Source organism: Pipistrellus hanaki (assembly GCF_964339955.1).
Source record: "Pipistrellus hanaki genome assembly, chromosome: 1".
NCBI classification, from domain to species: Eukaryota; Metazoa; Chordata; class Mammalia; order Chiroptera; family Vespertilionidae; genus Pipistrellus; species Pipistrellus hanaki.
In genome coordinates, this window is record NC_140503.1 from 27,041,030 (window position 1) to 27,059,351 (window position 18,322).

The window sequence follows — 18,322 nt, forward strand, 5'->3', positions numbered from 1 at the left end:
GACCCCTCCTTTATGGCACGCTCTGAACCACTAAGACTGAAAAATTCTGTTCATTTCATTAATTTATTACTTACTGCTTTATGCTTGGCTTCTTGGCCTCGAATACCATCATATCTCCCATCTCCCTGGCTTAGGAATTAGTAAAGGCATTGAAGAAAAATATGATAAAGCATTCCAGTTTTAATTTTCTGCAGCTCACTTTTTCCCTAACTTTTCCTTTATTTAAAAATTAAAAAAAAATTAATATAGCTTTTATAGTTGTTCTTGATGGGAGGATTGATTTAAAATACTTCTTTGTTGTTTGAAAATTAGGTAACTAAGTAGTTTCTTAGATACTCATGATCCTATTTAAATCAGGTACCCAAATCTTTTTTGACAACTCTTTTGATTTTGCCTTCTAAAAATCAGGCCTACCCTGAGGGGGTCAGAGGGCAGGCAAAGCAATCCAGTCAAAGCATGTCCCGTCCTTGGTCTACATTTAAAACATGGGTTTTTTTTCTCCTGAGTAATAGACCCATCTGGGCTCCAAGGCATCTAATCTTTTTACAGTCCTGTTTTTCTTCTTGCAGCACATCCTGCAGTTTCCAAGGGTCTGTGAGAAAACCTGTTATCTATAGTTAGTAAGGTAAATAATTAAAAAGCTGTGGTTCAGCCATAGCTGGTTTGGCCCAGTGGATAAAGCATTGGCCTGTGACTGAAGGGCACATGCCCAATTTTGGGCTCAATACCCAGTAGGGGGCATGCAGGAGGCAGCCGATCAATGATTATCTCTCATCGTTGGTGTTTCTATCTCTCTCTCTCCCTCTCCCTTCCTCTCTGAAATCAATAAAAATATATTTAAAAAATAAAAATAAAAATCAGGCCTAAATTTAGAAAAACAAAAACAAAACTTAAAAATATCTTTTACACCTGAAACTATCTTTCAAATTTTCTAGAGGGTCTTCTAGGAAATCATAAAGATTTGTGCTTTCATCTTATAAAAAGAGATGTTTAGAAATAATTAGGTTTGTCCAATAATGTCCCAATTTTAACAGTGTTATGGGAAGGGGGTTGCTATTATATCTGAGAAGAGATAGTCAGTGTGCTCTAAAGCATGATTCTTATAGGTAAAATGTTATAAAAATAACTACTTCAGAAATTTTATGCTTTATGGAAAGTGCCTGGAGATTTGACAATGCCTTAGCTGTCCACTATGCTTTTACTCTCTGGGAAAACACTGATAAAAAATTTTATGAAATAGTTGGGGTAGCTCAGTGGTTGAACGTTGACCTATGAGCTAGGAGGTCACAATTCAATTCCCAGCCAGGGTACATGCCTGGGTTGTGGGATTGATCCCCAATGTGGGGTGTGTAGGAAGCAGTTGATCAATGATTCTCTCCTCATTGATGTTTCTATTTCTCTCTTTCCCTTTCTCGCTGAAATCAGTAAATACATTAAAAAAAGAAAAAAATTCGATACTGTATCCCAATAGAGAATTTTACTTATCTTCTATTCTGATATTATTGATTACAGCATCAAATGATGCATAGCCATTAAGTATCTGCTATCTATGGAGTTTCTGTTTTACTCTGATGCTTGCAGTAGGCTCAGCTATAAGCTTCAGTCAATAGTTTGTGTCTGCAACAAAGGCAGATTCAGAGCACGAGGAAGGAATGTCAGAGGAACTTTGAAATACTGATACTTCAAAGAATAGTCTTGGGTACAGGCTTAGATACAGTTTAGATAACTTTTATACAGAATCAGTGAACTGAGTCAGGAATCCCAGGACTCTTTAGAATAGAAGCAGATTGTTTCATGAAAACAGGCTGCAAACCCAAGATCTAGCAGAGTGGGAATGATATAGGGCTGAATAAAATTATAAGGAAAGATTTTACTGTATTTATTTGTTCAGAATATTGTTGATTGGTTTTAATATTCTATAGCTGTTTAACTATAAATTTGCAACAAATTCAAGAAGGCCTATATTATTAATGAACAGTCTTGCTGTCAAATAATTAGAGTAAGCCTATGAGACTACCCTTTTCTTTGTGATCAAAACTATTTGTGATTATTTTGATAAGATGAGGTAATGGAGACACTATTAAGAAAACTTAAGAGACTGTTAAATAGGCAAAAAAAAAATATTATTGGGTATCCAGGCTAAGTATATTCTTCTTGGTTATCTGCACCATTCATTGTTTTTGAGATATTTTACAATTTTGCAGGTTGTAGAAAATTTATAGTAATTCATATAATTCTTTAGTTTTCAGGACAAAAAGCAGATTCTGTTTATCTGAAACTTTCAGTGTTTTATAAAAATAAGAACTCTTTAAAAAGTCTGTGTGAAACAAGGCAGGTAGCAGTGAGGAGAGATTTTGAGGGAAGCAACTCTGAAAGAGTCAATTTTCATTGGCTCCTTTATAAAGAAAAGTAATAGGCCTTACTATATTGGCTCTGTTTAATTGTGAGGACAGCCCTAGGATAAATAACATCTTGGTTAGTTATAAACTTCTTGCCTCTTAAGAAATATTAGGAAAGACAAACTTTAGGTCTGACAAATAATTTTTGTCCTACAATTAAGTTCATGAATAACCAATATAAGTTATACATGACATACTCCCTGGGAATAACAAATTTTTTATTGAATTCTGACATTTGTTCTCAGAGCCTAGAGAATTCACCGTCCAAAGAGTCAGGTTATGGTTTAAGGCAGCTTCTTAGTAAGTGAATGTAGGATCCAAGAACAATCATATACATAAGGTCTAGCTAAAAATATATCAAGCATTTGGAAAATATGAATTTTAGTAAAAGTTGCTATTATGACAATATTTTTATAATTTTCAGTTCAGTCATTAATATGAGATTTAATAAAAAAACATGGAAAGGGATTATACATTGGCAAATATTTTGTGATCTGAAATGTTATTGTGCCAAACATAAGGTTGGTTATCGTAGTAAAGAATATTTCACTTTTATAAGATTATTCAATGAATCCAATAATAATCATGGACCAACACATTTCATTTAGACATATGTATAAATTTAATGATACTGAGATAATCAAATTGTAATTTTATAGGAATAAGCATATATCATAGGCAAATATACTTAGTCTTATAAAATCCTATATAGTTATATCCATGCTTGTATTTTATTTTCATTATTATGATGATTATGATTATGACTATTTTTCAAGTAGGGCAAAGGAATAAATAATCTTCTCTTTCTTCTTTGTGAGTAACCAAGTTTGAAATATGTGTGTGGGAGAGCAGGGGGGCAAGGTCATTTATAATTTAAATTTAAGTAGAAGGATCTTGGAGTTTTAACTTGGGAGTAAATATTACATAAAAGGAAGTCCTAATGTACTAAGGTTGGTTGAGCAAAAACCCAGAAATCTCCAAGGGAAGACCAAAATCATAATGCAAGTTGTGGGATTTTCAATGCTGCTTCTGAGGCAAGCTGTCTGACCTAGACAGCATCCCTTTCTGTATGCACAGAAAATTCTGAAGCCCCATGGGTTTTCATCTTTGTGGGAGTCTCATTATGTCCCAGAGAACTACCAGATCACAGTTAATCAATTGTATGAAAGGATATTATAGTAAATAAATTTCCATGATCCCCATTTTTCATACCTTTTCCCCCATGGACACTCCCCCTGATGTGATGATGACATCAGCACGACTGATACCCTCATTCAAGGCATTGAGTAAGTCATCTGGGCTGGAAAAAACAAAGACAAACACATTAATACACAAGGAAAATGTTTTAGATATAGTGCCTACTTTAAACTAAACCATGTTATTCACTGAGTAGGCATTAACCTGAGCACAGCACTATATTCTGTACAAAGTAGGAATCTAAGGGTCTCTGCCCAACAGAAGCATAACTCTTAATATGGAGAAAGAATTATGAGCACAGAAGTAATGGCTACTGGTACTTTCACAGGGTTTTCTTCTTTTTTCTTTTGCTCTCTATCTAACAGGGTAACATATAAGGGGAAATTATGAGGTATTGATAGTCATCCTGACCATCCCAATTTGCCTAGGAATATTCCAGCTTTTGTACTAAAAGTCATATGTCCTAGGAAATCCCAGGCAAACCAGGACATTTGTTTGCTGTGTGTTGGAGATACCATGTAAGATTCTTTTTTTAAAAAAAAATATATTTTATTGATATTTCACAGAGAGGAGGGAGAGAGATAGAGAGCTAGAAACGTCGATGAGAGAGAAGCATTGACCAGCTGCCTCTTGCACACCCCCCACCTCGGATGTGCCCGCAACCAATGTACATGCCCTTGACTGGAATCGAACCTGGGACCTTTCAGTCAGCAGACCAATGCTCTACCACTGAGCCAAACCGGCTTCGGCCCACGTAAGATTCTTTAGAGGGACTACTGTATAACCTAAGTCAGTCAGGTCTTGAGAAATGGGCTGGATTTTTATAGGTAGAAAGGAATAGGAAAAGAGGATCAGCCTGAGATGAAGCCTGTGGTGCTTCCAGATCAGTGGGGGAAATAAATGAGCTAGAGTGAAGGACTTGACTTTAAATGACTGGGAAAGATGGAGTAAGACATCTTGGAGGGTTGTCAAGCTCAAGAATTTGACTTCATTTAACGGGAAATAGGTGCGAGAGGTTCACTAAAAATAAGAGGAGCCAGTAGGTGTTTCCTGAGAAAAGAAAGGATAGATAAAAAAAAAAAAAAAAGAACAAGGAAAGCAGAGACCATATGAACCATTTAGAGATGGTATAGGGACAGGATGAATATTAGGTACTGAAACTAGGCAGATTCCTGAGAGTCAACTAAAAAGACAAGTGTACCAGCCCTTTGAAAGACCTTTGAAGAAGAGATGGAGTGAAGTCAAGAGTCTTATCCTCTGCATGTTAGGAGGGCTGCAAAGGCCTAATTTAGGATTAAATAAGTGAGAAACAAACAAACAAAATGACGAGTGTTGGGGCTAACGGAAGAATAGGAAGGCAAGGAATAGCTCAAAAGGCCTGTTTAGTAAATATTTTTAATCCATAAAAGCAACTGGGCAATGTGCACGGCACCTGCATTTCCCTTCAAATGACAGAGTACAGAAAATGACCCCTTTGAAGAATATTTGTCCAAGATGACACCCTTCTCACCCTGTGGGAAAAGGGTGGGTATGTATCCCTTATTTCCCCTTGGACATCTAACACATATGTCTAAAAAGGAAGAAATCCTAGCTTCTGATATACTAGTTCTTGCTTTTATTACCTCTTGGGGCCTATTTTCGCTTTTGGGTTCCATGAGATAAGGCTACATCTTCCCATAAATTCCTTCTTAGTTTAAGCTAGCTTTAGTAGGTTGTTGTTAACTTTATGTCAAATGATATCTCAGTGAGATAGCATATATTCTCCCAAATCTTTCATGGTAGTGAAATTTACTCAAGTAAGAGGAAGAGGATGAGGAGAAGGAAAAAAAAAATTCTAACCAGGACATCATTTCACTTTTTATTCAGGGGTGACAGAGGCAAGGAAAGGAACTGGAGATTGATGGAGAGGTGAACAGGCTCTATAAGAGATAAACTAGTCGGGAGGTGTCACAGCACAGAGATTAAGAGTGTGAACTTGGAGTCAGGCTACCGAGGTTAAATCCTGGTGTCATTACTTGCTAGATGTAGAGCCTTGGACAAGTTGCTTAATTTCTCTTGGTCTCAGTTTTTCATCTATAAAGTAGGGGTAATTAGGGTTGTTGTGAGGATCAACTGAGATACTACATATGAAACAGTTTATGGAATAATATCTGATACAAACTAAGTTTTAAGGGTTAGTAGTTGTTGTTATTGCTTTAGTGTTGTTCTACAAACATACCTAACAATCTGGTATGCTTGGCTGTTTTGTTTTGTTTTTTAAATATGCATGACTAACACAAAAGAAAATCATAAACTGGGCCTCAAATACATTCACACAGCTATGTGTATGGAGTCTAATGACTCAACAGCAAGTTAGGTCTGTTTCCAGCCTGAATACTATTTATTATTAGGTTTTCTTATTGATTCTGGATAAGATTCTCCTTCTCCTTCAGCACTGGCCTGTCCATGAGTATATTGAGAGTTGGTTCTGAAGAGTGAGCTCCCAAGAAGAGACAACAGTAAAAAAAACAAAACAAAAAAACGTAAAAGTTTGAAAAATGGGTCACATGAGGTTCAACCTACTAACATAGGAACTCTTTAAATAAAGTCATCTAGTTAATTGCTTATGCAGCAAAAAATGTACCCAGGTATTTAACAAAAGTAGGGTTGATGTGTAAAACATAAACAATTTGATAAATATAGCAGTTTTTTTCTTGTAGTAGATTACCATAAGATATGCATGTGATGGGTTCCTGATCACTGCATACCCAGGGTTCCAGGCCCTTTGCCATGTTGGATCATACTATCATTAAGCTGAATCAAATGGTGGGCCTAATGGAGTAAATGGTAAAAACATCAAAAACACAGGATGATGTGGAATGTGGTTCAGGTGAATGGATAATGAATATTATCAATGAAATACACATCTGTGTTAGTATAAAGAGACATTAGCTAATTTCACTAATCTCATCCTAAATAATAAAAGCCTAATATGCTAATTGTCCCTCCAACCTTTCATTTGATTGTTGAACCAGTCATTAAGACATGCACTGACCACCAGGGGGTAGACACTCTGACCGGTAGGTTAGCATACTGCTGGGATCCCGCTGATCAGGACTGGGTGAGATGGGTCAGACATGTCCTGGAGCCCTCCCGTGGTCCTTCTCCAGCCCTGATCATGCACTGGTGGGGTTCCTTGGCCTGGCTCGCATCCTCTTACAATCTAGGACCCCTCAGGGAATGTCAGAGAGCCAGTTTCGGTTAGATCCCCACGGGCCAGTCTGGTGCACGAATCCGTGCACTGGGCCTCTCGTATAGTTTATAACATGTTGATTCTACAAAGCATCAGTGATATATACATCATCATGGTATTAATCTTTGTAGATGGATAAAGGTCCTGGGATGATGATTATAAATAAATATACTTTTCAGTGATATTTTTCTCATTCATTGTTTTCAAATCTTTCACAGGAAAGATTATTTTCCTATTTTTTAAAACTGCAGAGTCATCAACTCTCCACATAAAAAATTCTAATTTTCAAAAACAAACTAAAATGAATTTAATACTAAATTCTTATAATTTATATTTCAAAGAATATGCTGAATGTTGCTTCCTACTCCATGGCTAGTGGATTCACAAAATCATTAAATGTCAAAGTTGTGCACATTCTTTGTGTCCTGTCTCCCTCTTCCCCTTTCTTTGATTCTACTCTGTTGCATGCTTCTGGTGTCTGAAATCTAGTAAGAGACAATGGCTTACAAAAGGAACAGGTACCAATGTATGACAATAGTCAGAGCATTTAAAAGTTAATTTATATTGCATATTACAATTCCATTTGTTCCCTTACAGTCTGTGAGGTAGATTGAACAGGTATTATTATGCCCATTTTACAGAAAAGGAAAGTGATATTCAGAGATGCAAAGTAATAAGTTAAAGGCAGACAGAGCAGTAAGTGGCAGAGCTAGGACCAGGACCTCTGGATCTTTGTTGTGTTTGTTCCATCCTACTACCTAATCAGAGTGATTGCCTATTTTTTTCAGGCATAGGACATGTCATCAAGAAAAATTCTCATGAAAATGAATGCTTGCTCAAAAGCATCAAATAGAGCATGCTAAGATAGCAGGTGGGGACCACTTTGGGTGATCAGAGAGTGAATGTGGGGACATGTTAGTACAATTCTGGAGAATGAAACAAACATACTATGAATATTATATTCAAATGGAAACTAAAATCAATTTTGCTTAAATGTAACTTTAAGGTTTGTTTACAAGCCATCAAAAGAAGTTTTGATGATTTATATTATATTTTAATTAGTGAAATATCTCCAACATAAGATAATCCCTAGGTAATAAAAGGTTGATATGCATATTCCTTCTCCTCCTACTTCTTTACTTTAAAACAATAAAAACTGAGCTTACTTTCTGAGACTAAGAGATGATATTAATAAAAAGAGAAATAGTAATCAGGATTATAAATTATGAATATTATAGTAGGATAAAAATAATTTATAATTTTTCTCAGTTTTGTTAATGAGATCATAGCATATTAGTTTTCTCAAATTTAGGAGAGTAAAACTATAAAACATCCCAATCATATCTTATGTTATGTTAGTTAATACTTTACTAGAGGCCTGGTGCAATCTGTGCACCAGTGAGGTCCCTTGGCCTGACCTGCACCCTCTTGCAATCTGGGACATCTCAGGGGATGTTGCAGAGCTGGTTTCGGACCCATCCCTGTAGGCCAGGCCAAGGGACCCCCACCAGTGCTTGAATCCTTGCATTGGGCCTCTAGTATACATATACCATCTTTGGTTAATCTCTTCCAGCCCTCTCCCATATTCCCTTCTCTCTGAGATTTATCAGTCTGTTCTCTGTTTCCATGTCTGTGCATTGAGTGCCTTCCCCCGGTGGTCAATGTGCGTCATAGATACCGGAGGCTCAGCTGGTTGGCTGGTCGCTTAGGCTTTTGTTTATATAGATAGTATGACCTTATATATGACATTACTTCTTATATATAAGATCAGTTGATATTTAAGAATTAAATTAAGTACAATAATACTCATGTTTTAAAAGAACAATACACTTTCAAACCTATGTCTTAGTTTTACAATTCTAGGAGTTAGTGACAGGTTTAAGGTCACCCTATGTTATTCTTCTATTCTTTTAAACTATATAGTAATGTTAACATTGTGAAAGATACTTTGTTATACATAGTATACTTTCAGATAAAAGCTATCATTATCTAAATATAGAAATCATATTTGTGTATGCCAAATAGTGATGATTGAAAAATAATTTGTACTTTAAATTTTTGAGATATCTTCTCAACATTGCCACAATGAAGATGTAAGATAAACCTTCCTTTGTATATAGGAGTAGCATCATTTCTCTCAAAGAGCAGCAGGTCTTAAAGGGATAGTGTGATATCATTTATTTCTGCCTTCATTAACAATCACAGTTTTAATTAGAATTGGATGATGATTAATCATTTATTTAAAAATAAATCAAATACTAGCATTAATCTTTCTATCCATTTTCACTTAAATTAAGTACCTCTCCATTGTTCTGAGTGCCAAATATTATATGAAAGTATTCTATAAGAGAGTTGATTTAGTACTAAATGCTAAAAATTTAAATTCTGGGTAACAGAAAATAGAACAGTTAATTGAAGGCCTAAGTGTTACAAGGTCTACAATCCAATTTTGTCTCTACTGTTTAGATGACTAAAAACTAATGTCCTTTTTGGGTCTCATTATTCTTATTTGCAATATGAGAACATTTAGACTAGGTTCTTTTTGTGTCTAACATTTACTGACTTAAAGCACTTAAAGCTAATTGGGATCCAGTTAGCTTCAAGGTAACATTTTTAAGCTGATCTGCAAGTCTACCTAAAAACTATCCACATTGCCCTATCCTGAAAGGCTGGGAAAGCCCAAACTTTTACAACTAAATGTCCAAGAAGTATAGAGGCTCCCCCCACCCCCACCCCCCGCCTCTACTTTAAGAGAAGAGTGGCAGCTTGTCACTGGAGCTTTGCCAATTCAGGAGTTGTGACTTCTGTGCCTTTATCACATGTTCTACCACAACTCCATTCCTATCAGGTTCTCAGGATTGTACCAGCTTCCTGAGGGCTGAGGGCAAATAGATCTCTCAGTAGACAAGGAATATACCAGCAATTTTAGAGGCTAGCAATGGGATGTGGAAGAGTAAGTATACTATTTAGGACAGGTAACTCATTGTGAAATAAAACTACTCCAGAAAATATATAATTTTAACAATAACAAACAAATAATTAAAGCACTAATGGAGATTGACTTATAAAATTAAAGATTTACTGAGTTCTAGGCAAGATCAAATATATATATATATATACTAGAGGCCCAGTGCATGGAATTTGTTGGGGGGGGGGGCGTCCCTCAGCTTGGCCTGCACCCTCTCCAATCTGGGACCCCTTGGGAGATGTCCAACTGTTCCTCGCAATCCAGGACCACTGGCTCCAAACCGCTCGCCTGCCTGCCTGCCTGATTGCCCCTAACCCCTATGTCTGCCTCTGCCTGTCTGCCCGATTGCTCCTAACAAACTCTGTCTGTGTGGTTGCCCCTAACCACCTCTGCCTGCCTGCTGATTGCTCCTGACTGCTTCCCTGTTAGCCTGATTGCCCTTAACCTCCTGGGAGGGGACCCAGGATTCCCTCCTCTGGCCAGTCACAAGCACCTAGGACCCGGGATTACCTCCACTGGCCAGCAGAAGGTACCCAGGACCTGAGCTGGCTTTGCCTGGGCCAACCGCAACCACAGGGGACTACAGGGTGGGAGGCTTGTCCCTCTCCCAGGCCTCAGCCTGGCTGGTCTCCATTCCTCTCTCGCAAGCTCATTTGTGCCTGGCTTGTCCCCATTCCTCTCTCCCTAGTGTTGAGTGTCTGAGCCTTTAAGGTGTGATGGTGTAAGGGTGTGACAACCATTTGCATATTAGCTCTCTGTTATATAGGATATATATGAATGTCCTGGTAAAGTTGTGTAATTTCAAGGATAAAGGGAAAATCTTACAAGCTGTCAGACAGTAAGATTTGATTTACTAAAAGGAGAATATTGGCTTTGGATTTCTTACCTACAATACCAAAAATTATAAAACAGTAGATTAACATCAACATATTCTGAAAAAAAAATCATATATCCATCCAGTCAGGCAGCATTCACCCATGAGAATAGAAGAATGATATTTGTGAAAATGAAAAAATTCAGATAATAAGTTAATAAGTAATATTCTGAAAAAAATCAGATCAGAGATCTCAAGAAAGGGTAAGGAAAGAGAAAATGCTAGTGAGCCACACACATACTTATAGGACTATATAGCTAAATCTAATATATAATGATCAGATAAACTGAGGAATTAATATATATGTGGATTTCCCTAGAAAATACAGAGATATACTACAAAAGAAAACTGATTAGCTTGTAATTAAGAGCATGGTTGCAGCATTATTACCTAAAAGCTGAGGGAATGGGAAGAGATGGGGGAAGTATTCTAAGGATCTCACTGGTATAGGGGGTGCAGAGAAGAAATGGGATGCCTTATAGGAGGGATATACTTAGCATCCTTTAGAAATATAATAGTGGAGAAATATATATTTGATTATGAATATCAGAAGTTGGAATAAAAGCATGAGGGGGATAGTGAAGAAATAATAAAACTGTATAAATATTAAACATAAAGTTTAACATAAATATAAACAGAAAAGAAAGGAAAACATCAAGGAATGTTTTTATAGCAAATTTCATGGTAAAGCAAAACAAACTTTATGCCAGGGTTACAGTAACTAAGGCAGATGCAAGATTGCAGTTTCCCCCCCATCTTTAGCTCAAATCCCATTTGAATGTTATTTACAAACTATGCACTTGAAAATGAAAGACAGAAGGTAAGTGTAGGGCAAAAAGATACCAGGAGGCAAATGTAAATAAGCAAAAAAGTAGGAGTGGTATGTTGATATCAAAGTGAAATTTCAAGTAAAAGAACTAAAAAGAATAAAGAGAAGCAACAAATTGGGAAAAGTTAAATTTATAAGGATGATATAATAACATATGACTGCCTCACAAGACAGGGTCTCATTTATCTAGGCTCCTTGATTGCCTCTCCAAATCTCTACACATTTTAGAAACTCAACAAATGAACTGAACAAACCCTGCATCTATGCCATCTCTCCACAGTAGATTTGGGAATGAATAGTGTACAATTATTACAACATAATGATATTATGGGCAATAATATTGTCTGTGGATGGAAGAGAAGATACTATTTAATATTTATATAGACATAAATAGTACTTTCTTTGAAAGGTTGTCATATATAATAGAGAGACAATTTATTAGGTATTGCTCCAGAGGGCAGAATTAGGACTAATGGGTGGAAGAAACAGGGATAAAGACTGGCTGAGTGAAATGGAAAAGCATCCTTATCATAAGAGCCATCCAACAATAAAATGTACCATCTCATGAGGCAAATAAGATCTTTTTCTCTAGAAGTATCAGACAAAAACCAGAAGGCTAGTTAGGAATTTTCTCTAACACCTCCAATAGTGAAAGATTTGACTAGCTAACATCAGAAGTTCCTTTCAATTCTAGCATACTGTGATTCTATGAAAATAATGAAATTTATATAAATACAGAAACTATTTTCTCTTCATACTAGTACATAGACTGCAGCATAGAGGGCAACACGGACTAGAGCATTGCAATATAATAATCATTTTGTATATTATACTTTCCCCCCTTGCACTTTTTAAACATTAAGAACATTTGACTATTTGACTTGCATTAAAAAACCAAACAGCATTTTTTCTCTGCAAAGCTCTGACATTCACCTTCAACTTGGGATATGGCTACTGATAATAACAACAGTCTCCCTAGAACTCTAACTTAATCAGATGTCAAAGAAGCTTAAACTTAAAAAAAAAAAGGCAGAAAAAAAAGAGAAGGTAGAAGTATAGCTCAAAATAAATCTATCAGAGAATGAATGTGGCTTTCTCAAAAATTTATGTATGAATCAGTTTCTGTGAAGGAATACAGCATTTTTCCTTCTTAAAATTTGTATCTGCTTTAAATTACCACAATCCTGATTCTGGCAAAGTTTTCTTTCTTTCTTTCTTTTCTTCCTTCCTTCCTTCCTTCCTTCCTTCCTTCCTTCCTTCCTTCCTTCCTTCCTTCCTTCCTTCCTTTCTTTTTTTTTTTTTTTTTTTTTTTTTACCATAAAGTCTAATATAAAATTCAAAGCCAAGACAGAGCTTCTACCCATGTTTAGATTTTATGGATTTCAGACAGAGCATTCAGAATGTAAATGCACTTTTATTTTAAAATATTTAATATAAACACACAGATGGACAACAGCTGCTAATTGGTTTCCTGTTTCATCTGTTTTGCCAACTGTGAGCTATATAATTTTAAGTTGAGTGAAGAGACAGTGTAGAGTTAGAAAAAATTCTGGGATTGGAAATTAAGGAATAATAGCAGTTTATTATACCAAGATAACAACAAAAAATAGTTCAGGACATATACTAATTTCTTTAGGGGTCAAAGATAAATTCCTCAAAACAAATATTTTTTTGGTGTCTACTTCACTTATGAAATTAAGCTGCATACTCCATATTGCCACCAGCGAGTCCTTCTTCAGACCCACTGGGTATTTAGGCACCATGGAGTCATAAAAAGAGAAAAGAAAGCATGGTCTCTATCTTAAGTTTACAAGCTAGTTCAGGAAACATGGCAAAATTTAGAAAAATGAGTGAAATTAGCAATGAAATTAATATCACTGATTGAATTCAAATATGTTAATTAACAGTAAAGTAAAAATGCATATAAAGAAATTATATAAATATTGAGTGGAACATAATGATTAAATCTGGAATGTAATAATTAGAAAAAGCTTTTTGGAAGATGTTACTTTAATGGGGTCGGTAAGAAATGCTAGAAGTAGAGTAAAAATTGGAGGTTATTCTTAAAAGAATCAATAACATCAACTTTCAAGGATTAAGCAAGTCAGCGGTAATAGTTACTAAAAAAGTCTGTCACTGAGAGTGGGAAGAACTTTTGTTATTAAACACATGCTTGTTCAAGTGGAAAGAATATTTTTGGTTAACGAATAGAAAATCAGAGACCTCTGTTGATAAATGGTCAGGAAAGGAATTTATTATGTTGAAGTGAAAATTAATACCTTGCATTTTGAACAGAAAAGGGAAGTAGACAGTTTATAAAGATGACAAGAAGCAATTAAATTCAGACAAAATTCCTACTGATAATTAGAAAATTTCCACTTTTATAACATTAGGTAAGCATTAGTAAGTTAGCATATGTTTTATTCACAAATTGGAAGGTGTAAGGCACTGGGCTTTGCCCAAATAATCACTGTATTGTTAAGTCTATCTTGATAATTCCTGCTATATGTGCCAGTTTTATAAAAATTCAATTTTCTATCTCAGTGATTATTACCCTTCTGTTCATGCTTTAATGTGAAGAGGCAGCTTCACAAATTGGCAGTAGCAGTAATAGGCAATTCAAATCCAAAACACCATCTAGGACAGAGCCAAGCAAGCCCAGCATGACTAGAGTGGCACAAGCTTCTGTGATGGCAATTTTCCACAGTGGTGAACCCTTTTCTTAATATGGGAATTTCTCAGCCCTTTAAGCCTCGAAAGGCTAGAAGGTTCCAAGTTTTGGAAGCTCTATTACCAAGCTGGTTTATAGCTGAGGTAGAAATATAGACAGCTCAATAAATCAGTTTTAGGAATAATATAAACTCAATTAATAGCAAACTTGATTTTAAAAGATTTCTTCAGCCCTGGTAGGGTGGCTTAGTTGGTTGGAGTATCATCCATAAACCAAAAGGTTTCAGATTCGATTCCTGATTAGGGCAGGTACCTAAGTTGTGGGTGCGATTCCCAGGTGGGGTGTGTATGAGGGGCAACTAATTAATGTTTTTCTTTCATATTGATGTTTCTCTCTCTCTCTGCCTCTATCTCTCTCCCTCCTTGTCCTTTCTGCCCTTTCTTCTCTCTTTAAAATAAATAAATAAAAGAGATTTCCCCAAGTGGATTCTGTATATCTGGATTACAATTACTGATATATTCAAGAAGGAAATGTGTAAGATCATTTATTTAAGTCAGAGGGAACAGTTCCCCAACTTTTTAAATTAGAAGCTTTTAAAATACATTTGGAATTATGCCCACACACCCATCTTACATTTTTTTTTCTTCAGAAATATAAAATGAATCACCCCAGGTACAAAGCTTTACATTGTACCTTTTATGAGGATGTATCTTAGTCACCAGAGCAATACTGTTGTTAGTGCCATACTTTCTGGTCTGCTCTGATAGCTAAGGTTTTTGGACTCACTTTAAGGGACCCTCTAAGATTCTTCTGCACAACTGCATAGTTGTAAGTTTGTAACTTCCATGGAAAGATGGGGTGGTATAAGGAAAGATGGCAGGATTGTTGAATCTAGGAGATGTACTTTTACTAAGTGCTATGAACATAGAGTTATCAAGACACACCTTGTACATCATGGAGCTTATAATCTGGTGGGAAAGAAAGCACCTTGCTTAGACCACAAAAGATAACAATTTCCTTAAGAAATTTTATCAGGAAACTGAGGAAAAGAAAACAATGCAAAAACAGAGAACTATGTATGGTCCAAATCACCAATAACATAACTAAGTCTGGTCACAGTTGTCTCGATTAGCACACATAGTAAGTAATCTATACTTATTTAACTACCCAAATCTCCTTAGTTGTTTTATTTATCATTTTACGTCTGCTATTAACATAACTTTGCATATGGAAGACACTCAACAATTATCATTATATGGATAAAAATTTTTTAAAACACTCTCAAATAATTGTTGATATATGCCAAGATTTAATTATAGGGATATTAATAATTTACTTACAATTGAGAAAGATTAGAAACATACTAATGTCTGGCAACAAGGGATATAAAGAAATATTATGATACTTTATACTAGAGAATAACATGTAGGCATTAAAATGATATAGCAGAGATCTAAGATGGCTGCTGATGGGAGGGCAGGCTGCAAGATAATGTGAGAGTGAGAGAACAAAAGGAGAGTGCATGGACATTCGGGGAGTGTCAGTATTTGTGAGTGAGGGAAAACTGTATTCCAAGGGATGGTTGGGGACTGGCAGTGGGACTAACTTGGCAGCCTCTACTATAGCTGAAATCTCTCCTGGAGCAGCTGGGTCTGCCGCAGAGGACATACTATCTTAAAGGACACACTATCTATGATTGGGAGACTGAATGCGATTGGAACCCCAGCCTACCTTCAACCTGGGAGATCTTGGATACCTCTGGGACCTTATAACCACAATACCCAGGGATCAGTTACCTCAGCTGTGAATCCATGATTGCTGGAACTCAAACCTTGGGAGGTCTGCTCAGGAGGAGACAAAGCGGCATGAATTTACAGATGGGCCCTGCGCCTTCTCACAGAGCAGAAGAAACAGCTGTATCAAAGAGCACCCACCCAGAACTGGCGAATTAAACACAGCTGGTAATCCGCGGATGGAAAGTCAGATATTGCCTAGAGAAAGTCAATGCAGCAGAGAGAGAGCTACGTAACCAGAAACCCCGAGAGGAGCAATCATGGTGAGCCAAAAAAACAGCCCGCATATCAAAGAAAAGGAAGACTCACCAGAAAAGGTAGTAAATGAAATAGAGGCAAGCAATATGACAGGGAAAAATTTCAGAGCAATGGTCATAAAGTTGCTGAAAAGGATGGAAGACAAATTCAACACTATGTGTAAGAACCAAGAGGAAATGAAGATCTAAGAAGAAATGAAAAATGACATTGCTGCAATAAAGAACTCAATAGAAAGCATCAACAGTAGACTAGAAGAAGTGGAGGACTGCGTCAGTGAACTAGAAGACAAGGTAGGAAAAAATATCCAAGTAGAGCAGCATCTAGGAAAAAAAAAAACTTAAAAAACAGGAGGAGGGCCTAAGGGAACTTTGGGCAATACAAAAAATGAACTAACATCTGCATAATAGGAGTAACAGAAGGAGAGGAAACTGAGCAAGGAATAGAAAACCTGTTTGAAGAAATAATAACAGAAAATTTCCCTGATATTGTGAAGAAAAAACTCTCACAAGTCTGAGAAGCTCACAGACTCCCAAACAAGATGAACTCCAAAAGACTGAAAGTAAGACATATTATAATTAAATTGGCAAACACCAATGACAAAGTAAGAATCTTAAAGGCTTACAGAGAGAGATAGAAAGTTACCTACAAAGGATCTGTCATCAGACTATTAACTGATTTCTCAACAGAAACACAGAAGTCCAGAAGGGAATGGAATGAGATATACAAAGACATGCAAAGCAAGGGTCTGAATCCAAGAATACTGTGTACAGTAAGGCTATCAATAAAAATTGAGGGTGAAATCAGGAGCTTCACAGACAAAAAAGGACTAAGGGAATTTATTATCACCAAGCTAGCAATGCAAGAAATGCTACAGGGTCTGCTGTAAAAAGTAGAAATAGGAAGGGAAGAAGGAATACAGGCATAAAGAATAAAAATGGTGACAAAAAACTACTTATCAATAATAACTTTAAATGTAAATGGATTAAATGCTCCAATCAAAAGGCATAGCGTAGCTGAGTGGATAAGAAAACATGATCTATATATCTGCTGTCTACAAGAAAGCCACCTTAGAACAAAGGACTTACCCAGACTGACGGTGAAGGGATGGAAAAAGGTTTTTCAGGTGAATGGAAATGAAAAAAAAAAAAGCTAGGGTGGCAATACTTATATCCGACAAATTAGATCTCAAAGTGAAGGCCATAAAAATAGATAAGGAAGGCCATTTCATAATACTAAAGGGAGCAATTCAACAAGATATAACACTGGTAAACATATATGCACCCAATACAATAGCACCCAAATACATAAAAAAACTTCTGGAGCATATCAAGGGAGACATTGACAACAATACAGTCACTGTAGGAGACTTTAATACCCCACTAATTCTATACAAATCCTCTAATAAAAAAATCGTCAAAGAAACATCAATCCTAAATGACTCACTAGATCAGATGGAATTAATTGACATCTTCAGAACATTCCACTCCAAAGCCACAGAATATACATTCTTTTCAAGTACACATGGGTCATTTTCAAAGATAGACCACATATTGGGGCAGAGATAAAGTCTCTTAAAATCCAAGAGGATAGAAATCATATAAAGCATCTTCTCAGATCACAATGGCATAAAACTAGAAATCAATTACAATAAAATTATTAAAAAAAATTCAACACCAGCATGCTATTAAACAATGATTGGGTTACCAAAGAGATCAAAGAAGAAATAAAAAGCATTATGGCAACAAATGACAATGAAAACACAATTCAAAATCTATGGGACACAGTGAAAGCAGTCTTGAGAGGGAAGTTCATAGCTCTGCAAGCTTATCTCAAAAAATAAGAAAAGATGGTAATAAATTATTTAACCCTACACCTCAAAGACTTAGAAGGAGAGTAACAAGAAAACCCGAGCATAAGCAGAAGGAAGAAAATAATAAAGATCAGAGAGAAGATAAATGACATAGAGACAAAAACAAAACAAAACAAAACAAAACAAACAAACAAAAAACCCCAACAACAATATGAAAAAACATTACAAAAGATCAACAAAACCAAGAGCTGGCTCTTTGAAAGAATAAACAAGATTGATGAACATCTAACC

At 36.0% G+C, this 18,322-nt stretch overlaps 1 protein-coding gene across 18 annotated transcripts in view; it reads right to left on the bottom strand.

Annotated features, from left to right (window-relative positions):
• Window positions 1–18,322, bottom strand: part of GPHN (gephyrin) — a 349,286-nt gene that overhangs the window by 16,388 nt on the left and 314,576 nt on the right. For all 18 annotated transcript variants that reach the window (XM_084866488.1, XM_084866485.1, XM_084866487.1 and 15 more), the window contains one exon: window positions 3,612–3,699. In XM_084866488.1, the coding sequence (XP_084722614.1) occupies window positions 3,612–3,699 (88 nt within the window). The remainder of the gene's footprint in view (window positions 1–3,611; window positions 3,700–18,322) is intronic.